The sequence below is a fragment of the Schistocerca cancellata genome, chromosome 4 (genome assembly GCF_023864275.1).
Source record: "Schistocerca cancellata isolate TAMUIC-IGC-003103 chromosome 4, iqSchCanc2.1, whole genome shotgun sequence".
In the NCBI taxonomy this organism is placed as follows: Eukaryota; Metazoa; Arthropoda; class Insecta; order Orthoptera; family Acrididae; genus Schistocerca; species Schistocerca cancellata.
The window spans coordinates 725856771-725879293 of NC_064629.1; the positions used below are offsets into that span (position 1 = coordinate 725856771).

The following is a 22523-nucleotide window of genomic DNA, read 5'->3' on the forward strand; positions in this document are numbered from 1 at the left end:
CCAGAAATAATTTAGATGTATTTGGATAGAGAAAGAATTGGATCACAGGCTCCATTTACAGGGTGTTTCAAAAATGACCGGTATATTTGAAACGGCAATAAAAACTAAATGAGCAGCGATAGAAATACACCGTTTGTTGCAATATGCTTGGGACAACAGTACATTTTCAGGCAGACAAACTTTCGAAATTACAGTAGTTACAATTTTCAACAACAGATGGCGCTGCGGTCTGGGAAACTCTATAGTACAATATTTTCCACATATCCACCATGCGTAGCAATAATATGGCGTAGTCTCTGAATGAAATTACCCGAAACCTTTGACAATGTGTCTGGCGGAATGGCTTCACATGCAGATGAGGTGTATTGCTTCAGCTGTTCAATTGTTTCTGGATTCTGGCGGTACACCTGGTCTTTCAAGTGTCCCCACAGAAAGAAGTCACAGGGGTTCATGTCTGGCGAATAGGGAGGCCAATCCCCGCTGCCTCCTGTATGTTTCGGATAGCCCAAAGCAATCACACGATCATCGAAATATTCATTCAGGAAATTAAAGACGTCGGCCGTGCGATGTGGCCGGGCACCATCTTGCATAAACCACGAGGTGTTCACAGTGTCGTCTAAGGCAGTTTGTACCGCCACAAATTCACGAAGAATGTCCAGATAGCGTGATGCAGTAATCGTTTCGGATCTGAAAAATGGGCCAATGATTCCTTTGGAAGAAATGGCGGCCCAGACCAGTACTTTTTGAGGATGCAGGGACGATGGGACTGCAACATGGGGCTTTTCGGTTCCCCATATGCACCAGTTCTGTTTATTGACGAAGCCGTCCAGGTAAAAATAAGCTTCATCAGTAAACCAAATGCTGCCCACATGCATATCGCCGTCATCAATCCTGTGCACTATATCGTTAGCGAATGTCTCTCGTGCAGCAATGGTAGCGGCACTGAGGGGTTGCCGCGTTTGAATTTTGTATGGATAGAGGTATAAACTCTGGCGCATGAGACGATACGTGGACGTTGGCGTCATTTGGACTGCAGCTGCAACACAGCGAACGGAAACCCGAGGCCACTGTTGGATCACCTGCTGCACTAGCTGCGCGTTGCCCTCTGTGGTTGCCGTATGCGGTCGCCCTACCTTTCCAGCACGTTCATCCGTCATGTTCCCAGTCCGTTGAAATTTTTCAAACAGATCCTTTATTGTATCGCTTTACGGTCCTTTGGTTACATTAAACCTCCGTTGAAATCTTCGTCTTGTTGCAACAACACTGTGTTCTATTTGGTGGAATTCCAACACCAGAAAAATCCTCTGTTCTAAGGAATAAACCATGTTGTCTACAGCACACTTGCACGTTGTGAACAGCACACGCTTACAGCAGAAAGACGACGTACAGAATGGCGCACCCACAGACTGCGTTGTCTTCTATATCTTTCACATCACTTGCAGCGCCATCTGTTGTTGAAAATTGTAACTACTGTAATTTCGAAAGTTTGTCCGCCTGAAAATGTACTGTTGTCCCAAGCATATTGCAACAAACGGTGTATTTCTATCGCTGCTCGTTTAGTTTTTATTGCTGTTTCAAATATACTGGTCATTTTTGAAACACCCTGTATGTCCATGTATTATAAAATTTGTTTTTAAATTGTCAGCTGAGAAAATTGATAAACTGAGAAACAATTTCATTACATTCATATTTGAAATAGTCAATTAAATGCCTTCATCTCTGTAGTTTACAACTATGAATAAAGCTAAATATTTTCTGCTCTGTTTCAGCTCTGCCACATTCCTGCTGGCTCCGAAAATATGTTTTCCTCTGCACAGCATGTGGAGGACTGTCTGTACTCTTGGGAATACTGTTTCTCACAGTATACTTCATGCTACGATCATACACTTCTTCACTGAATTACTTTGAAACTGTACCAACTTATGTACCAGCAACTATGGTAAGATGTAATTGAATGTGTATATAAATTTTTATCTGTCACATGGGTCCAGTTTGATCATAACATATGAGTGGAAGAATTTCACTAATAAATCAAATTTTAAACTAAAAAATAACATATGAACACAGTTTGTAGAGACAATTTAGACTGAGGTGACAAAAGTCATGAGATACCTCCTATTATCATGATGGATTTCCTTTTGCCCAGTGTAGTGCAGCAGCTCAGTGTGTCATGGACTCAACAAGTTGTTGGAAGTTCCCTGCAGATATATTATGCCATGCAACCTCTACAGCCATACATAATAGTAACAGTGTTGCCATTGCAGAATGTTGTGCACAATGTGACCTCTCGATTATGTCCCATAAATGTCTGATGGTATTCATGTTGGATGATCTGGGTGGTCAAACCATTCACTCAAATTGTCCAGAATGTTCCCCAAACCAATCACAAACAATTGTGACCTGGTGACATGAAACTGTTGTTTGAGAATGTGAAGTCAATGAGTGACTGTGAATGGTCTCCAAGTAGACAAACATAATCATTTCCAGTCAATGACTCGTTCAGTTGGACTAGAGGACCCAGTCCATTCCATGTAAATACAGCCCAAACCATTATGGAGTCACCACCAGCTCACACAGTGCCTTGTTGGCAACTTGGGTCTGTGGTCAAGGGTCTGCACCACACTCAAACTGTACCATCAGTTCTTACCAACTGAAATTGGAACTCATCTGACCAGGCCATAGTTTTCCAGTCATCAAGGGTCCAATGACATGGTCATGAGCCGAGGTGGGGCAGTGCAGGAAATGTCATGCTGTTAGCAAAGGCATTCGTGTCAGTTTTCTGCTGTCATAGCCCATTAACAGCAAATTTTGTCACATTGTCCTAACAGATAAGTTTGTCATATGTCCCACATTGATTTCTGTGGTTTTTTCACACAGTGTTGCTTGTCTGTTAGACTGATAACTCTGTGAAAGTGCTGCTGCTCTTGGTCATTAAGTGAGGGCTGTTGGACTGTGTGTTGTCCATGGTCAGAGGTAATGCCTGAAATTTGGTATTCTTGACACACTGTTGACACTGTGAATCTCAGAAAATTGAATTTCTTAATTAATACCAAACTGGAATATCCCATCCATCTAGGTCCAATTACCATTCTGTGTTCAAAGTCTGCTAATTCCTGTTGCATGGCCATAATGACATGGGAAGCCTTTTCACATGAATTAGCTGAGTACAAATGACATCTCTGCCCTTTTATACCTTGTGTACATTATACTGTCACCACTTGAATATGTACATGTCGCTATCCCATGAATTTTGTCACCCCAGCATATGTTAGGTACTTCAGTTCACAAAAAAATTTTTAAAAATTCAAATCTTGATTTTCTCAACAGTGTTAAATGTCCTTGTTCATCTGCAGTTCCATGGAAAACACATTTTGAGGAACAATTTTTGTAACTAGTGAACACACAATGTATTCACACCACATTCTGAGGTCCTGTTTTATTTAGTACTAATTCCACATGTCCTGGATTTTTATCATTTACCAAAACTAGTTAGACCTTTCCTTTTCGTTCTCATTGTATTTTGATAGTATGAGATCTGAGAGCAGTTCTTTTGACAAACATTACAAAATAAAGAAGAAGCATATTACAAAAGCATAGCATTTCACAGAATTATTGATTTGCAGCAACACAAGAATCTTAACACTTAAATATGTTCTGCTGGTGGGATTTTATTTGGAAAACATATTATAGTAAGCATTACTTATGTCTTGACAGCTGGATGTTCCCATATAACAGGAAAAAGTATTAACTTGTTTTTCAAGTCTTCAGTTGCAATGAGATGCCTTCCTTGTATTTAACACTAACAAAAAGCAAATTACTCAATGCTTTAACATACATTTTCAAAAACTATGATGACAACTAAAGGAAAATGTTTATGGATAACAAAATGAAGTGCTGCCAAAAGTATTATACTGCAATAACCAGTATAGTTGAGATTCTTCAGGTGGGACATCTCTCCATTTGAAAATGATTAAATAACATGATAAAAGACAAAAAACAGAATATAAGATGAGAAATTAAGTCTCAGAAACTTCTAGGTTATTATTTTTTGGTACATTTCACAGATTGAACCTATAATCTGAAATACTGGCTACAGTTATGTTTCTTTATGCAAATGATTTAATTATTTTTTGTTAGATAACCTAATGTTTTAGTAGTGGCTGCAAGTGTCCATGGTCAAAACATATAATTAAGATTGAGAATTATAAGACCTGTTTCTTCTAAGGATATTATTTGAAGCTATTTTTTCATATGAACTGAGAATTTAGTGATAATTTATTTATACAATTTTTGTCACTTGATTATGATTAGTGGAAAGTACACACAGAAAGTGTGTATTGATTCAATCATACATCAATTTCTTCATGTTTATTTTTGTTGGTAGGTTCTTTCACTGTAGAGAACACTAATTCATTAAATTTTAGATGACTGGTTACAGCACATTTAAAATAACAGGAATATCACTTCATGCATAATGCAATACAACTAAAACAAGCTTCCTCTCTTATTTCTTTCCAGCTCATTGTCACTGGATTAATTGTGATGTGTTTGGCAAGTAGGAAGAATCGTTACGAATACCTGGTAAGCAAAACACTGCACTGAAGTCCTTAAATGGCAGGGAACTTTTCCTCCTTAGCACCAGTTATTTGTATTAGAAACTCTTTAGTACTACTTAGGGAATATTATTAAGTGTACATAAAGGTACTTATAAATGTACATTATTTATATTGATCTGCCTAAAGCTGTGAGTGATTGCAAACATACAAATGGAGCCTGTGCACATGCAGGCACATGCATGTATGCATGAGCACATTCACCCAAACCTATTTTGCATTATATGTGAGTGTGCTGCATTCTGTATAAGAATGAAAGTTGGAAACTTGAGTTACATTGTTCAGCATTTTTGTACTGGTCTTCCCAGTACTAATATGTTTCACTAAAAGATGAGTAGTTGGCACCATAACATAATTTGTAATTGTTTGTATCCCATCCTGGTTTTCTGTTATTGTGCTAATGTGTATGATTATAATTGTTTCATCAAGTCTTTTAACCACAAGAATTTCCTAGTGGAAAAAATGTGGCCTTTCAAATTCTGACAATTCTACGAAAATCATGTCATTTCTGCTTCAGTTTAACAATAATGAACAGCTCCCATTATATTTGCAATGCTAGTGACATGGATACATGAGTAGTTAACTAAAGAGGCTATAGCAGCAATTTATTGATGATATAGGGAATGCACAAACAAGTGTAGCCACTATGTGAAGTACTGGTACTAATAAAAAATATTTGTCTTTAAATGCTAATAATTAAATAACTGGGGAATCTCTCATTGTTGTCTTCATTTGTATTGTGAGCTACACACAGAATAAATTCCAATTTTATGATACTACTGACAAGGGAACATGGCCTCATTTTTTGTGGAGAAAAAAGTGCCCCTGCAAGATATCAGCCCCCAGCAGTTGACCCCATGCAAAAAGTTGGGCCATAGTTTTGATACTATGTAGTTATCATGTGTAGTTATCATGGCTGTCAGCGTGTCTGTGCAGTGTGATGCATGTGTGGTGTGATTTTTATGTTTATAAACTTTGTGCTGTTAAAACAATTTTTGCGCTAGCTTCCAGGAGTGCAGAATTCCTATTATGTTTCCTATGTTCTGTTTATTCTCAGACCTATGGAAGTTTTATGTTTTGTGTACACTCTTTCTTCGACAAAGAATTATCATTGTCTTGGGTCATTTTAGTTATGGTAAACAGAGCAGTTTTGTTCATTCCTGACTAGCACATATATCTGCATTCATGATGCTCACGAGTTTCACTGTTTTGTCCAGTTTCAACAATGAACAAAGTTATTATTACTTCAGAATGAAGGTGTCATTTTTACAAATTAATCATAACTCTATGTGAGATTTACAGTTGGATTGGCAGGATCACAGCTCAATGGCTAAAGTGATGACCCCAAAATGATATGCCTGCATAATGCATGAATTTAATATGTTACTATCAAAGGTAATTCATGAGATGGTGGAATGCTTGGTAGTGATGAATCCCCCTGTGTTAAGACACACAGCATGAATGCTGCCCTTCTGGTCTCACAATCCAGCCCTCTGATTCACACAAGTTGAAGCTAGCTTCTTCTACTTGGGTATCACTGTGGAGTCTGTGAAGTTCACATTGGTCATAAGTCAACTCAACCACTGGTATGTCACTGAGATGCAGGATGTAATTACCACACTGCCTGAAAGCAATTCATATGACTGGCTGAAGACATAGTTAATCAGAAAGTATCACCTTCACTAGAAGAATGCCTCCATCAGGTTTTAACACAAGAGGGCATTGTGGACCACAAACCATCCCAGTACCTGCAGAGTAAGATCAATGCTGGTACAGATCCAGACAGCTTGCTATGAACTATTTGGAATAGCTGTTTGCTGTCTCCAATTAAGGGGATTATAGCATCTGAGTTAGATATGTCTCCAGATGTAGTGGTGGACCTAGTGGATACAGTACAAGATGCTATGTCTGCGGCACCCGTCAGTATGATAACCATTCAGTGCACAAGCACATGAACAACTGCATCGTATGTAGACTATGATGCACTGACAGCTAAAGTGGACGTGTTGACCCAGCACATGAGTCAATAATTGTCTCAGTGTGATGCAAGTAGTGATTGAGGCTGGCCAAGTCACTGAGGATGCTCAAGTGGCAGGCCATCATCCACCACTTCGGCACCAGTGACTGAACCACAACAAGAAATTTGTTGGTATCATAGTAAATTTGGGAAACAGGTGTGCTACTGTATGTAGGTACCTCATCTGATCTATGCTGCAGCACCTGTTCAAAACTGCCCAATGAACAGGTTTGAAATATTTAGTGGACACAGGGTCCAATCTGTGCATCTGCTCCTGTACACCCGTGTACCACGATACGCCCTTGTAGGCAGCCAGTGTCATTCTTTATGTGTTTGATTGGGTATGAGAATGATCAACATTGCTATAATTACTAGCGAAATGCATAGATTCAGACTACTGAATGGAAATTTTAAGATTTACGAAAGATTACATATGAAATGAAATTTTGACAGAAAATTTTTGCCAGATTGCTACACTACTAGGCCCCAGTTATACAGTCCCTGGTTAGCAGCCACTTAAGTTCTATTCTCAGAATAGCATGGAAATGTGTTGTATGAACACATATTAAAAAAGTAAAAAAATAAAAAAATGGAGAATAAATGCAGGATAACTAAACTGATGACTCTGGCAGGGTTAGTGAAGCTAACCAGAGAATAAGTTTTGACAATGGCAGGAATATTACAGAATCACACAAATTGTATGGAAGAATTATGACAATTCCAAATTTATATAAAATTTTGTAATACTACTTTTTGATCTCATGCTTGATAAACTGGAGCATATGAATGAAATCTGAAACTGTTTCCTAACATAAAACGTTTTGCTTGTAGTAGGTCTGTTAAGCATTTGATATTCGTACTTCATGAATTATATTCTATCATGTTATTTATGTAAATACAGTAGATAAAAATGACCATTTGTTCTGAAACAGTTTCGCTTATTTGGCATGTGTTACAATTGCTGCAATATTAGAAAGGCCTACTTCATTTTATCTAGCAACACTGAGAAAATAGACATAATCAAATTGAGAAACCACACCTGTCTTGGGTACTATTTGTATTAACAGCTTTTTCAGTATTAGACAATGACATTTTGATTTTTCATGTAGAAAAGTGTTTGACAAATGTTGATGAGATAATAGGTTCTTTCACAGAAAGGAAAGCATGCTGTATAAAGCTGTAGCAAGATTACAGAGAGAGAAAATGCTGGGACATAAGGATTCAAAAAATGTCTACTGCCTTACCTGTCTCTTGTCTTTGCTGGTTTAATCTTTCCTATGAGGGTTGCCAGGAAGTAATACACGGCATTTTTTTTTTTTCTCACCCAAAAACGATGCTAGAAATGCAAAACATTAGGTACGTCTTATTTAAAGTCTCCTGAATGAGTGGACCAAGCTTTCATCACTACTGACAAATAGTGTAGCTGCTACAGTTTCAAAATGGCATCTGTAGGTGATGTATGTTACAAGCAATGTGCCATCATTGAAGTTCTCACTGCAGAGAAAGAAACTGTGGGTAATATTCACAAACACTTGTGCAAAATCTATGGAGAATCTGCTGTTGACAGAAGTACAGTTAGTCACTGGGCATGAGGTTGAGATCATCAGAAGGCAGTTTGTCAGAGCCCCACAATTTGCAATGGTTGGGGAGACCATCTACGTCCATCACACCTGACATGTTGCTGCAAGCCCTTGGACTTCCACTTGCTTTGGCCATTAAAGGATGCCATTTGTGGAAGACATTTTGAGGATGATGAGGAGGTGATTCACACAGTGAAGCACGGGCTCCACCACCAGGACAAGGATTGGTACCGACAAGGCATAGATGCCCTTGTTTTGCGCTTGAGAAAGGCTATAGAATGGGAAGGAGATTACGTGGAAAAATAGAGTGTGTAGATAAAACATCATTCTTTCATATATGTAGTTCTCATTACATTCAATAAAGAATTGTTGAAGAAAAAAATCCGTTCATTACATTGTGGGCAACACTCATATACTAAATTTTATGGCACTCAAAACAGAAAGTTGTTAGCTAACAGCCAATAAAGAAAGCAAAGTTTCTGAAGATTTCTTACTCTCCTGGTTACAAATAATCCCACCCAGTATTAATTATGAGTTTTTTTTTAAGGGGGTTAGAATGTCAGACCAGTCAATGGGAGCAGGAGAGGCACCATAGGACATTTTAATTTCCACTGTCCTGAATATAGGTTTCATGGCTTCCATTACAAAATATACATGCTTGAATTCCACAGAGTGAAATACAGTGATGTGAGATAGAAGAATGTTGTGTGAAGAGGCATGACACTGCACTTTGGCACACTTAAGACTAAATAACATCTTCCATTTTCTCGAACATATATGTTTTATATATCAAACTCTTCAGGAAGAAGTGGGCTACAAAGTGAACATGATTTTGAAAAATCAAATTTTTGTTAAATTTTGATGTCCTATCTCAAACACTCGAGGGGAAAGGGGGGAGGGGGGGAGGTACCACTATCAAGTTTTTGCCCTGTTCTGAAATATACTAGATCTGTGGCTGCTGTCACATGCAACAAAAATGCAAGAACCTGTAACAATAGTGCTCACATGTCATAAATCCAAAGGAAACACAGCAATTTCATTGACAGACCACATGACTGCTGTATTCCTAATTACTAATGAACATGCTTTATGGAATGATTCACAGTTATTTCACTATAAAGAGTTTCCAACAGTAATACTATTTTACATGGAAATTGTTTGTGATCAAATATTATTAAGCAACATGAATAAAAAACATTTTTACAAATTTTCTATGTCAATAACTTGCTGCAACTAAGAAAGTAATCTCATATAGCCTTTGGAAACTGAATTATCCACACCAAAAATTCACTATTATAACTATTAGGAGGCAAAACCACAACCTAATGGTCTGTCTCTTCATAACAGTTTATGTTGAACTGAGCTTTGTAAAGTCTGCAAATAGTAAACTAGAAAATGATGGCCTACATCAAAGCTCACATCATTCAATGTAAGACAGACACTGATCCTGGTGTTATCCTAGATTGTTATAAAATTATATTTACCATATGCTTGTTACATAAGTTCTGCCGGTAGTGTCTGTAAAACAACCTGGGAAATAATGTATAAAGACTGTAGGAAAAGCAATATCATAAACACAACAGCACAGTACTAAAAGCAAATGATGAAATAATAAATGGCCTGAAAGAAAGTTGTAAGAAATTCATACAAAAGTGCAGTATAATGGGCACAGATTAAGTACATGACTTCACACCCAATTTTGAAATTTTTTTGGCATCATTAGTCTTCTGACTGGTTTGATGCAGCCTGTGAGGGATTCCAATCCTTCACTAATCTCTTGATATCAGGCTAACACTTGCACCCTATGTCCTCAATTATTTGTTGGCTGTATTCAAATCTCTGTCTTCCCCTACAGTTTTTACCCTCTACAGCTCCCTCTAGTACCATGAAGGTTATTTCCTGATGTTGTAATACATGTCCTGCTAATGTGTCCCTTATTCTTGTCAATGTTTTCCATATGTTCCTTCCTTCATTGATTCTGTGGAGAACCTCCTCATTTTTTATTTTATCAGTCCACCGAATTCTCAACATTCCACTCTAGCACCACATCTCAAATCCTTTGATTTTCTCCTGTTCTGGTTTTCCCATTGCCCATAGTTCTCTACCATACAATTCTGTGCTCCAAATGTACATCCTCAGAAATTTCTTCCTCAATATTTGATACCAGTAGATTTCTCTTGGCCAGGTATGCTCTCTTTGCCTGTACTAATCTGCTTCCTATGTCTTCCTTGTTTTGTCTGTGTTGGTTAATTTTGGTTCCAAGATAGCAGAATTCCTTAACTTCATCTACTTCATGATCATCAATTTTGATGTTAAGTTTCATGCTATTCTCATTCCTGCTACATCTCATTACCTTTGTCTTTTCCTGGTTTACTCTTAATCCATATTCTGTACTCATTAAACTGTTCATTCAGTTCAACAGATCCAGTAATCTTTCTTCATTTTTACTGAGGCTAGAAATATCATCAGGGAATCTTATCACTGATACATTTTATCCTTAATTTTAACCAACTCTTGAACTTTTCTTTTATTTCTATAACTGCTTCTTCATTGTATAGATTAATACCTGCATATCTGTCTTACACCATTTTTAATCCAAGCACTTCATTCTTGGTCTTCCAGTCTTAATTTTCCCTCTTGGTTCTTGTACATACTGTGTATTACCCACCTTTCCCTAAAGCTTGCTCCTGTTTTTCTCAGAATTGTAAATATATTGCACCATTTTCTTCCAGTCTTAATGTTCCCTCTTGGTTCTTGTACATACTGTGTGTTACCCACCTTTCCCTAAAGCTTACTCCTGTTTTTCTCAGAATTGTAAATATATTGCACCATTTTCTAGATTGATGACCCTATAAGCATGCCTTGATTTTCCTTTAGTCTTGCTTCCATTATCAACTGCTCTGTCAGAAGGCTTCTGTGGTTCCTTTACCTTTCTTAAAGCCAAACTGATCATCATATAATGAATCCTTGATTTTCTTTTCCATTCTTCTGCATAATGTCGTCAGCAGCTTGTAAAAATCAGCTGTTAGTTGATGGTGTGATAGTTCTTGCACTTATCTGCACTTGATATCTTTGGCACTTTGTGAATGATATTTTTTCTGAAAACCTAATGGTATGTTGCCAGTTTCATAGATTCTACACACCAACTTGAGTAGGCTTGTCCCCCAGTGATGCCTTACAGTCAAACATCTAATTTTGGAATTTCTGTCTGACCATGACATAGTCCAGCTGGAACCTTCCCATGTCTCTGAATCTTTTCCATGTATACCTCTTCCTCTTGTGATTTTTGAACACAATATTCATTATTATGAACTGAAATTTATTGCAGTACTCAATTGGTTTTATCCTCTCTCATTCCTAGTGCCAAGCCCATATTCTCCCATAACCCTTTCTTCTATTTCTTCCCTTGCAACTGCTTTCCAATCTCCATGGACTATCAGATTTTCATCTTCCTTTACTTAATGAATTATCCATTCAAAATCGTCATATACTTTCTCTCTCTCTCTCTCTCTCTCTCTCTCTCTCTCTCTCTCTCTCTCTCTCTCTCTCTCTTCATCTGTGGCTTGTGACATTGCTCTGTACACTGGAGCTACCACTGTTGGCACTGTCTTGCTGTCAAATCTGATGACAACAACCCTATCACTGAACTCTTCAAACTTGAGATCCACAAACATTTGAAATGATGATAATAGATAAAATCTACACATAAATACTTAGTTTTTTTTGTCACTGTTACTTACAAATACTTTTACCTGTGGCTGTTATTAAGTGTGTGTTATTGCACATCTTGAATTACTTCATTTACAAATGGAAGGCAGTATGCTGAAAGAGTTGTTGCTGAAAGGTATATGAGAGTTAAAAAATGTAATACATTTTGTTATACCCTTAGGAGTCCCCTAACAGCCCTCTCCTACCTGTTGTATCCTTTCTTATAATGAAATACAACCTGTAATTTACAAACTGTTGTTTTGTTTTAGATCAAGCTGTGTGGGATATGTTGTTTAGTTGGCGGTGTGCTGTGTATTGTGGTGACCATTAGCACAACAGTTATACATATGAGTAGGCTCCAAACTCTACGTGAATGTATGTACACACAAAAGACACAGACCTGCACATGCTATTCTGCTTTGCTACAGTCATCAGACAAAATGGAGGAAGGTGGGTTCCTTGAGTTTATCCAATATTTTAAATTTTTTGTATTTGATTGAGTAACATTTTATTAAAATTAAATAAAAATTTTTAAATGGTTTTTGAGCTTAAGAAGCTATATAATCAATTCTTAAGGTTTATTTGTATACACATTGTCCATTATGTGCAACTTTTTTTTTTTTGGGGGGGGGGGGGGGGGGGGGGGGAGGACTCTTCTCTTGTTCAAAAAAATCTGCATCATCCAGAAAAGAACGAGTAGAATCATTGTTAGACTGAGTCCAAGAATATCTTGTCACAAATTATTTCAGCAGTTGTGGATGCATACCATTGCTTGTTTTCTCTCATGTGCTTTTTTCTGTATCCAGAAATATTCACCACATACAAGAATGACATGTACTATGAATCTGAAAGAAGTATTAAGTACACTGGCACCGAAATTTTCATCTCTCTTACCACAGAAATGAAATGCTTGAGAAACAAGTGATTTATTTTCTAACCAAAATTACAGCATTTCCTACAGTTCACTTTTGCTACCTTGTCAAAGTATTTGTAAATGTAATCTTATAAAATGAATAAATATCTTAAATGGTATTGCATTTATAAGTGCTAATATAAGTATTATATAGGAAATTTTGGGATTGCTCATTCATTTATTTCTGTGTCCAGTTGGCATTTCCAGAACACAGTAATTCTGATGGCCTTGATATTTGCCTTGATCAAGTCTTGCATTGTGCAAGGTTCTTCCAGTAGAGGGCATATGAGCAAGTGATCCAGATCTTGTGTTGTTCTGCTCTTGCAGGGCATGTCTCCACCACCTGGAAGGATGCCCCATTTTCACATTTTCGTCTGTCATTGGGGAACATCCACCTTAAGATGACTGTGTGATTTCCAAACAGATCATTTCCTGGGGCCAGCTCTTCCTTTGCAGGGTTATCCAGTGGCAGATTGCTCTTTCAACTGGTGATACAGCTAGACTCAGGTGTTCGCTAGAGTGGCTGTGTCCAAGTGATGAAGCTCTTTCTAGTTTTCAATCGACAGACTGCAGCTTGATGATCATGCAGTGGATGATGGATATCATTGACCTGCTTTGCCCTCTCAACATTGCAGCAACAGCCCTTCTGACAGAGGGAGGAAACTATTCCAACAATCCTTGAACATATTCTGGGTTCAAATATAATAAATTTTCCTGAGGCTGAGAAGATCATGTCCACAAATCAGCATGGCTTTAGAAAGCATCACACATGCAAAACTCAGCTTGGCCTTTTCTCACATGATATACTGAGAACTATGGAAGAAAGGCAAAGGGGAGAGACCATATTTCTAGATTTCCAAAAGGCACTTGACATGGTGGCCTATTGCAGGCTGTTAATGAAGGTATGAATAATGAGTGGCTTGAAGACTTCTTAAGCAATAGAACCCAGTATATTGTCCTCAATGGTGAGTGTTCACCAGATAGAAGGATATTGTCAGGAGTGCCTCAGGGAAGTGTCATAGGACCGCTGTTCTTCTCTATATACGTAAATGATTTAGCAGATGGGGTGGGCAGCTATCTGTGGTTGTTTGCTGATGATGCTGTGGTGTATGGTAAGGTGTTGAAGTTGAGTGACTGTAAGAGGATACAAGACAACTTAGACAATATTTCTAGTTGGTGTGATGAATGCCAGGTATCTCTGATTGTAGAAAAACTAAGTTAATGAGGAGGAGTAGGAACAACAAACACTTGATATTCAGCTAAAGCATTAGCAATGTCCTGCTTGACCCGGTCACCTCGTTTAAATATATGAGTGTAACATTGCAAAGCAATATGAAATTGAACAAGCATGTGAGAAATGTGGTGGGGAAGGTAAATGATCAGCTTCAGTTTATTGGGAGAATTTTAGGAAAGTAGGGTTTATCTGTAAAGTAGACTGCACTTGAGGAAAGCTATAGAGAAAATTTAGAGAACTGGCATTTGAAGTTGACTGCCAAATGATTCAACTGCCGCCAACATACTTTGCACATAAGGACAATGAAGTTAAGATATGAAAAATTAAGGCTCATACGGAGGCATATAAACAGTTGTTTTTCCTTCACTCTGGTTCAAATGGCTCTGAGCACTATGGGACTTAACATCAGAGGTCATCAGTCCCCTAGAACTTAGAACTACGTAGACCTAACTAACCTAAGGACATCACACACATCCATGCCCGAGGCAGGATTCGAACCTGCGACCGCAGCAGCAGTGCGGCTCCAGACTGAAGCACCTAGAACCCCTTCACTCTGACTGCAAGTGGAACAGGAAAGAAAATGACCAGTAGTGGCACACAGTACCCTCTGTTGTGCACCATACAGTGGCTTGGCACATACTCATCTAATGCATATTGTACGATGGTTTTGAACTTTGTCCACTGATCCTCAACATTATCTGTACTAGAGACAAAACTTTTGTGTTGAGCCATCAGGTACTCTGTAATCTGCTCTTAGTCACTTTTGCTAAACAGAAAAATCTTCCTACCTTTTTTAACATTTCTATTTACGGCTGAAATCGTCAATGCAGTAACTGCTTTATGATTGCTGATTCCCTGTTCTGCATTATCTGTTTCAAATAGTTCGGGTCTGTTTGTCACCAGAAGGTCTAATATGTTATCGCTACGAGTCAGGTCTCTGTTTAACTGTACAAGGTAGTTTTCAGATAAAGCATTTAAAAAAATTCACTGGATTCTTTGTCCCTGCCACCCGTTATGAACGTTTGAGTCTCCCAGTCTATATCCGGCAAATTAAAATCTCCACCCAGAACTATAACATGGTGGAGAAATTTACTCGAAATATTTTCCAAATTATCCTTCAGGTACTCAGCCACAACAGCTGCTGAGCCAGGGGGCCTGTAGAGACATCCAATTACCATGTCTTAGCCTGCTTTAACCGTGACATTCACCCAAATTATTTCACATTTCGGATCTCCGTCAATTTCCTTCGATACTATTGCACTTCTCATCGCTATAAACACACCTCCTCCTTCACCGTCCAGCCTGTCTCTGCGGTATACATTCCAATCTGAGTTTAGAATTTCATTACTGTTCACATCTGATTTCAGCCAACTTTCTGTCCCTAGTACTATGTGGGCATTGTGACTGTTTATTAATGAGAGCAGTTCTGTGACCTTTCTATAGATGCTCCTGCAGTTTGCTATTACCACATTAATATTGTTATTCCCTGTTGCATTTTCCTTACTCCTACCTTGCCACGTCTCAGGAGGCGTCTTGTCAGGCCTAGGGAGGGAATTCTCTAACCTAAAAAACCCACATGTGCACTCCACACGTACTTCGCTACCCTTTTAGCTACTTCCTGTGTGTAGTGCATGCCTGACCTATTCAGGGGGACCTTACATTTCTCCACCCGATAGCGGAGGTCGAGAAATTTGCACCCCAGATCTCCGCAGAATCGTCTGAGCCTCTGGCTTAAGCCTTCCACTCAGCTCCAAACTAGAGGACTGCAACCAGTTCTGGGAATGATACTACAAATAGTTAGCTCAGATTCCACCCCGCGAGTGAGGCTTTCCGCCTTCACCAACTCCACCAACCGTCTGTATGAACTGCGGATGACCTCTGGACCTAGACGGAAGGAGTCATTGGTGCCGACATGAACAACAATTTGCAGTCGGGTGCACCCAGTGCTCTCTATCGCTGCCGGCAGGGCCTCCTCCACATCTCAGATGAGACCCCCCCAACAAGCAGACAGAGTGAACACTGGCCTTCTTCCCCGACCTTTCCGCTATTTCCCTAAGGGGCTCCATCACCCGCCTAATGTTGGAGCTCCAAATCACTAATAAACCCCTCCCCCTGTGTGCCTGCTTGGACCTTGCTGAAGGAGCGGCCACATGTCCACTCACAGGCAGAGCGTGCGATGCCACACGGCCAGCCTCCACATTGACCCTCCGCCTCGTGCGCCGCTAATGCCGCTGAAGCCGCCACTCCCGTTGGGGAGAGGGTGGCCCAACCATGCCCGGTACCCGCGAAGATGTCTCGACAGCATGGACAGTGGGTGAAGCATGTAACACCTGGGGTGTACCATGTGATGCACCAGACTCCCCACTGCCGCTACACTCCAAGGCAGCAGCCTGAAGATGGCTGACTGTGGCCATCAACATGTTCAGCTGTTCACAAACAGTGGCCAGCTCCTCCTGCGTCCGTACACAGCAGTCACACATCCTATCCATCCTAAGAAATCAATTTACTGTTGAGAGTTAATCAACTTTTAACTAGACTGCTAATTCACTAAAGGCAGTTGATAGTTGACTAAACTGTGGTTACTAGACACTTCTTATAGAAAACAATGAAAATAGCACTACCTGTCTCTGGACTGTATTCAAAACAAACACTAGCACTACTGGCTGACTAAAGGGACTCTCTCTGACTGTATTCAAAATGAACACGAAATCTACCGAACACTATCACTAGCACTCAACAATTAAAGCTTCCTAGAAGCAAAAACACACGGAAGAAGAAGTGACAAGTAAGAAAAATACAGTTAATACTTAAATTAAAGTAGCTCGCTGCACAGCAGACGTGAAGCAGACGGCAGTTATGACGACACTGACACTACTGGCACTATGGCTGACTGAAGGGACTCTCCCTGACTGTATTCAAAATTATCACAAAATCTATGGAACACTATTACTAGCACTCGACAATTAAAGCTTCCTAAAAGCATAAACACACGGAAGAAGAAGTGACAAGTAAGAAAAATACAGTTAATACTGTTAATACTGTACGTAGCTCGCTGCACAGCAGACGTGAAGCAGACGGCAGTTACGATGACTATGCAATCAACAGTTTCTCACAGCAGATTCAGTAGAATCTGAGTAATGAGTTCCTTTATACTGGCCTACGGAACAGGGAGAGGCCAAATGTATCCCTGGTAAAGCCATTCTTTTAGATATTTCCAGCACCAAAAGTCACACAGATTTAGATCAGGTGATCTTGCCGACCATGCATGTGGAAAACCTCTGGAGCTAACATGTTCATGGTAGGTTGCATTAAACAGATCTCTCCCCAGGCATGCAACATGAGGTGTTGCCCCATCTTGCATGAAAACAGTGCTTTCAACACAACTATGCTCTTCCAAAGCAGTAATCAACTGCTGTACAAGGAGGTCTCAATAATCACCAGAAGTCATGGTGCATCTGAGAGGCAGATTGTCTTCAAAGAAAAATTAGCCAAGAATAAAGGTGCTTGTGAATACACACCACACAGTCACATACGCTGAATGCAGTGGCTCTTCATGCACAACACAAAGTTTAACAGTGCCCCTAAATTGACAGTTCAGTGTATTCACTGCGCCCTGGAGTCTAAAATGTGTCTCATTACTCCATACAATATTTCCTGACCACCCACATCATCAACTTTGATCCATGCCAGAAACTGAAGAGCAAATTCAGAACTTTGTGTAGATCATAGGATTTCAGTTGGTGCACCATCTGGATCTTGTACAGGTACCTGTGTAAAATAGACCACAAAACTTTTCATGCTATTGGCCGTGGGTTGGACAGTTTTTGTGACACTGCATGAGCACTAGCGCTAATCAGGGCATGTGCTGTGTGGTCAATTACAGCCTTCCTTCTCTAGGTGCCACACCAAGCTTGTTTGTGGATTTTAATTTCATTATCATCTTAATTCATTTAATGATATTGGGCCTCTCGTCAGGCCTTTCAGTCAGTTATACTCTCTCACTGCAACACTTAAATTGCTGCTTTTCACATAAAAAAAATTCACTAGCAGTGCACAGTCTCTCTTCTTGATTTCTCAACGGCCATACTTTCCACTCATGTTAAGGCTTGTCAAATGACAGCATGGATGTCATACCATCAAACAAACTGTGCATAGCAGCAGATTTGCACCTGATGAGCAAAACTGGAACTAATTTTTTTCCAGTGTAAGTTACTCCACATTTATGTATTAACATATCTACCAAGTTTTATTGCCAAATGATAATTAAATCCTGCACTGGACCCCCAAGAGTAGCTGCACTTTAATTATAACCACCCTGTAGATAGTACCATTCTTAACATACTATAACATTCCATGTGTGTCTATATTTATATATATCAGAATTTTAAATGGCACTGTGTAACAACAAAATAGAATTATCATCTCAAGTTTATATAATAAATGACAATACAAAATGAAAACTCAGATGCCAAACTTTTTACAATCTAATTTGTACATTTTTTCAATGCAAAGGCTCACTATCAGGAAGCAAACACTTTTTTTCTGTTCTGTCCCCCTCACTCCTCCTCTCATCATGCTCTACATTGCAAACAGTATCACTAAATAGCTGGATATTGATGTACAGTTGATATGTTTACTCCCTCTAGCAAAATTAATAATTCAACTAAGAAATATGTCTTAAAAATGATTAAAGAAAAACACTACTGGTTCGTTTGTGCAGTGACTGACACTGTGTGAAGAATAATGTCATATTTATTAATATCTATATGGAAAATGTTCACAAAAATTAAACTACAATTTGATTTACATAGAAAATTTTTTAACCTCCAAGCAGCAGCACAGATAGGCATCAAATAGCTTTTGGAACCAGAGGATCCTTCATAGGATAGCGCAAAAAAGAAGAAATTATTAAATTAAACAAGAATAACCAGGATTTCATTACGAAAATCACCCACAGGTTTATCTCACTGTGTCCAGAGTCCTAGGTAATGTTTCTACTGATTTAGGGCTTGATCTTGTTTCCTCTAACCATTTCTTCACTTGGAAACCTCTGATTTTCAACCATAGTGTCTCTGATACTTCTTGGCAGCTAAGCATTTTGCCTCTATATATATCCTGCTAACAAAACTGCTTTAATGTGGGAAACAACAATTTCTTAATGAGCCTATATGAGCTTTTTGAATGATTTTTGGCATTTTTTAATTCATTAAAAAATTAAAATTAAATTTCCTAAGAACTAAGCAATGTTGGTGAGTGTTATAAATGTTTGAGTAGTTCTTTTATTGAAAAAACTAATTAGAAATAAATTTTTCCTTTCATGCAGGTTTACGGTATGTTTTCAACTCAACACCAGACTGTGATGTCATCCATGGAGCACTCTACTCATGCTTACGAGCTTTATTTGGATTATCTGTTATTGGAATTCTAATATGTATTTTTTCTTGTATGCTGGTCTATCAGCTTCTCAGGTAAATATAACCTGCACATACACAATTTTCTCATTCCCCCTCCCCCCACCCCTCACACACTCACACAATATCCAATAAATCCTACTGAAAATAATTTGGGCTGCAATGTTACGTAAAAGTAATTGAGTTGTAGGTCTTTACCAAAAAATTAAATTACTGCTTTTGAATTTTTGTAGCAACAAACAAATTATTTAAATACATTAAATTTATTTGGAATTGAAATTAATCACATCATGCTTCAGTTATTTACTAAACTGTGGGAATTTCTTTTAATAATGGTTATAAATGGTGTAAGTTAATTTCTGAAAAATAATTTATTTAGTTTATAGAAGAAATTATGTATTCTACTCTAATGGTTTCATGCATTAATTTCCTATCTTATATGAGACACAGAGCTTTTACGAAGTTTCCTGAGTTGAATAGGTCATTTCTGAATTTTTGGGAGTGGTATAAACCTACTAAGACATTTGGTCTACATCTTGTGCTATGGCCATGCATATCCGACCATCTAAAAAAATCTTAATGTTATTTGCTGAAAATATGACCAGTCACTGCAGGATGCTGGCCTGTCCCAAAGTTGTAATCAATATCACTGAAGATGTATTTTCATTATGTTTGTAACTCTGGGGCTCGTCTTTCAACTTATAAGTACATTTTGATCCTCTCCTGATCAGTTATGGCTAAAATCATTCCAGCAGGCCATCATCATCCATTAATTTTCAGCTGATCCTCTGTTATTTTTATAATGACCTTTTCCCATAGCTTAGACAAGGGATAGGAATTGGGGAGAGCAATACTTCTTTGATTGTTGGAGTGCATTATTTTGGCAATGTAAATACAAATTGTTTGTCCCGATTACAAGTGAAGACAGCAGTATATAAAGTGTAAAACAATAAGGTAGTGGATCAGATAATATCACTGTAGAAACAATCAAAGCACTTGACGAGACTGGTCAGGAGTTGTAGTACAGAATACTCAACAAGGTTTGGAAAGTAAATATAACAATTAGAGACTAAAAGTAATGCATCATCATCCCTCTCTTCAAAAAGGGTTATAGGAAAAAAATGCACTGACAGAGTTGTTTAATTTGATTTCACTTCCTCTAAAGTATATGAGTCAATTCATGTGGCCAGGTTAAGAAAATCTACTGAATCTGCACTGAAGGTGGAATAACACAACATTAGTCCTAGTTGGTAAATTGTTGAACATGTTTTTCTGAAAACAGTGTATCATGAGAAGAACTGGGAGACAAATAAATTACTTGTAACTATCATTCTGAACATTGTGAAAGTATCATGTAAGCACATATTGGAATAATTTGAAGAGGGAAACAATTTTACTATGATAATAGTTAAAGAACAGAAGATCAGATACATCTGAAACACAGTCTCAGGTCTAACTTATAAGTTGTTTACCATCACTCCATAATGGATGAAGTATTAAAAGCTATAAAAAAAAACAAAAAAAAAAAAAACAACAACACACACCTCCAATACCTAATCCCTTTAGCTATCTTCACACAATACATGATAGCAGATATTATTCACATGATTTCCAATAACATTTGTGAGTGCTCAAATATCATCACTTGGTGGATGTTCATCAGTGTGAGCTGCAACACCAGCTAAATTGTCAGTTATACCCAGAATTCCAACTACTCAGATTGGACTTCTGTAAATCAATACATATGAAGCTGCATTACTTTTAATAATGATTGCTGAAGATGCACAGAGAAAATTCCAAAGGACATTGTGTATACATCAACAGATTCAAGACTGCTTAACATATTGAAAATGAGAGCTTTAAAAACACTCCATCTCCTTCTAGAAAAAACTGCTTTCACGAGAGATCTGAACATCTATGAGAAGTTAATAGCCACTGGAAAATAGAACTCAACTCGCTGTATTTGAAGACAGTATACTACCAAGATGTTTTTTGTGCACATCCCTTTGAATTACTCAAAGTTTGTGCTTCTCACTTGTTTCACTCCAAACTTCCCAAGTTTAACTCAAACAAAATTTTAACTTCTACAGTCGCGATACATGCACCAACTGAGGGAGTAAAACACTGTGGGAGGTCATATTTCCATCCATATTTTTGAATGTAGTGATTCTGTAACACTTTCAACCACTGATGTGTAAATTTTTTAATGCTGTATTATAAAATGTCATACTAAAAATGTGTTCAATAAGTCTTTATGTGACTGTGTTTTGAAATGCTTTGTTGTCATACAACACAAGTTCTGATAGAAAAACCATCAAATAAACCCTTTATATTCAGACTGATGTATTCCAATGAGGTATCTGCTCAGTTCAGCTCCTAATGTAGAAAACCATCTTTTATTGCATTGGTTCGTGATTCACACAATATTTACAAAATCTGGCATGTCCAGTACTGCTGTTGATGCTTGGGAATACTCTTCATTGTGAAATATTGAGTTATCAAGTCACAAAACTAATCATGATGTGGTCTTTACTTCACATGTGCTGACAGAACACACTTTATCTGTGATATAGTGGTATAGGGTGTGACAGAAGCTGAAGAGCTAGCTAAATTAAATCTATGACATGAAGAACTTATTGGGATGGGTCTCAAAATCAGAAAAACCAATACAATGTGTTTAGAGCTTAGCCAAAATTTACCAACAGTCTGTTCTGAAATTGAGAATGAACAGAGAGAGAGAAAGAGAGAAAGAGACAGAGAGAGAGAAGAGGGAGAAATTTCAGAACTTAGGTAGCATTATAGTTTTAGATATACCATACACTAAAAGAATGGAAACAAAGTACAAATTTTTCCATAATTCCCCATCTAGCATGTTACATATTGCAGTATTGCTTATGCAGAGCATATTTTCTACCTACAGTGATGTTTGGATATAATCAAAAATTAGTAGGCCACCAAAGAGTAATCTCAAGGCAACAATAGCACTTCCACTTTCTCATATACAAAGGACAAACAATGATAATATAAACTTTGAAGATATCCAATAA

The 22523-nt window shown here is 38.1% G+C and overlaps 1 protein-coding gene across 1 annotated transcript in view; it reads left to right on the forward strand.

Moving 5' to 3' along the window:
- Nucleotides 1-1773: 1773 nt before the first annotated feature.
- The window catches only part of LOC126183790 (uncharacterized), a 50258-nt gene continuing 29508 nt past the window's right edge, over nt 1774-22523 (forward strand). The window contains exons 1-4 of the mRNA XM_049926029.1: nt 1774-1939; nt 4519-4581; nt 12188-12368; nt 19389-19533. Coding sequence (XP_049781986.1) covers nt 1871-1939; nt 4519-4581; nt 12188-12368; nt 19389-19533 — 458 coding nt within the window. The 5' untranslated portion in view covers nt 1774-1870. The remainder of the gene's footprint in view (nt 1940-4518; nt 4582-12187; nt 12369-19388; nt 19534-22523) is intronic.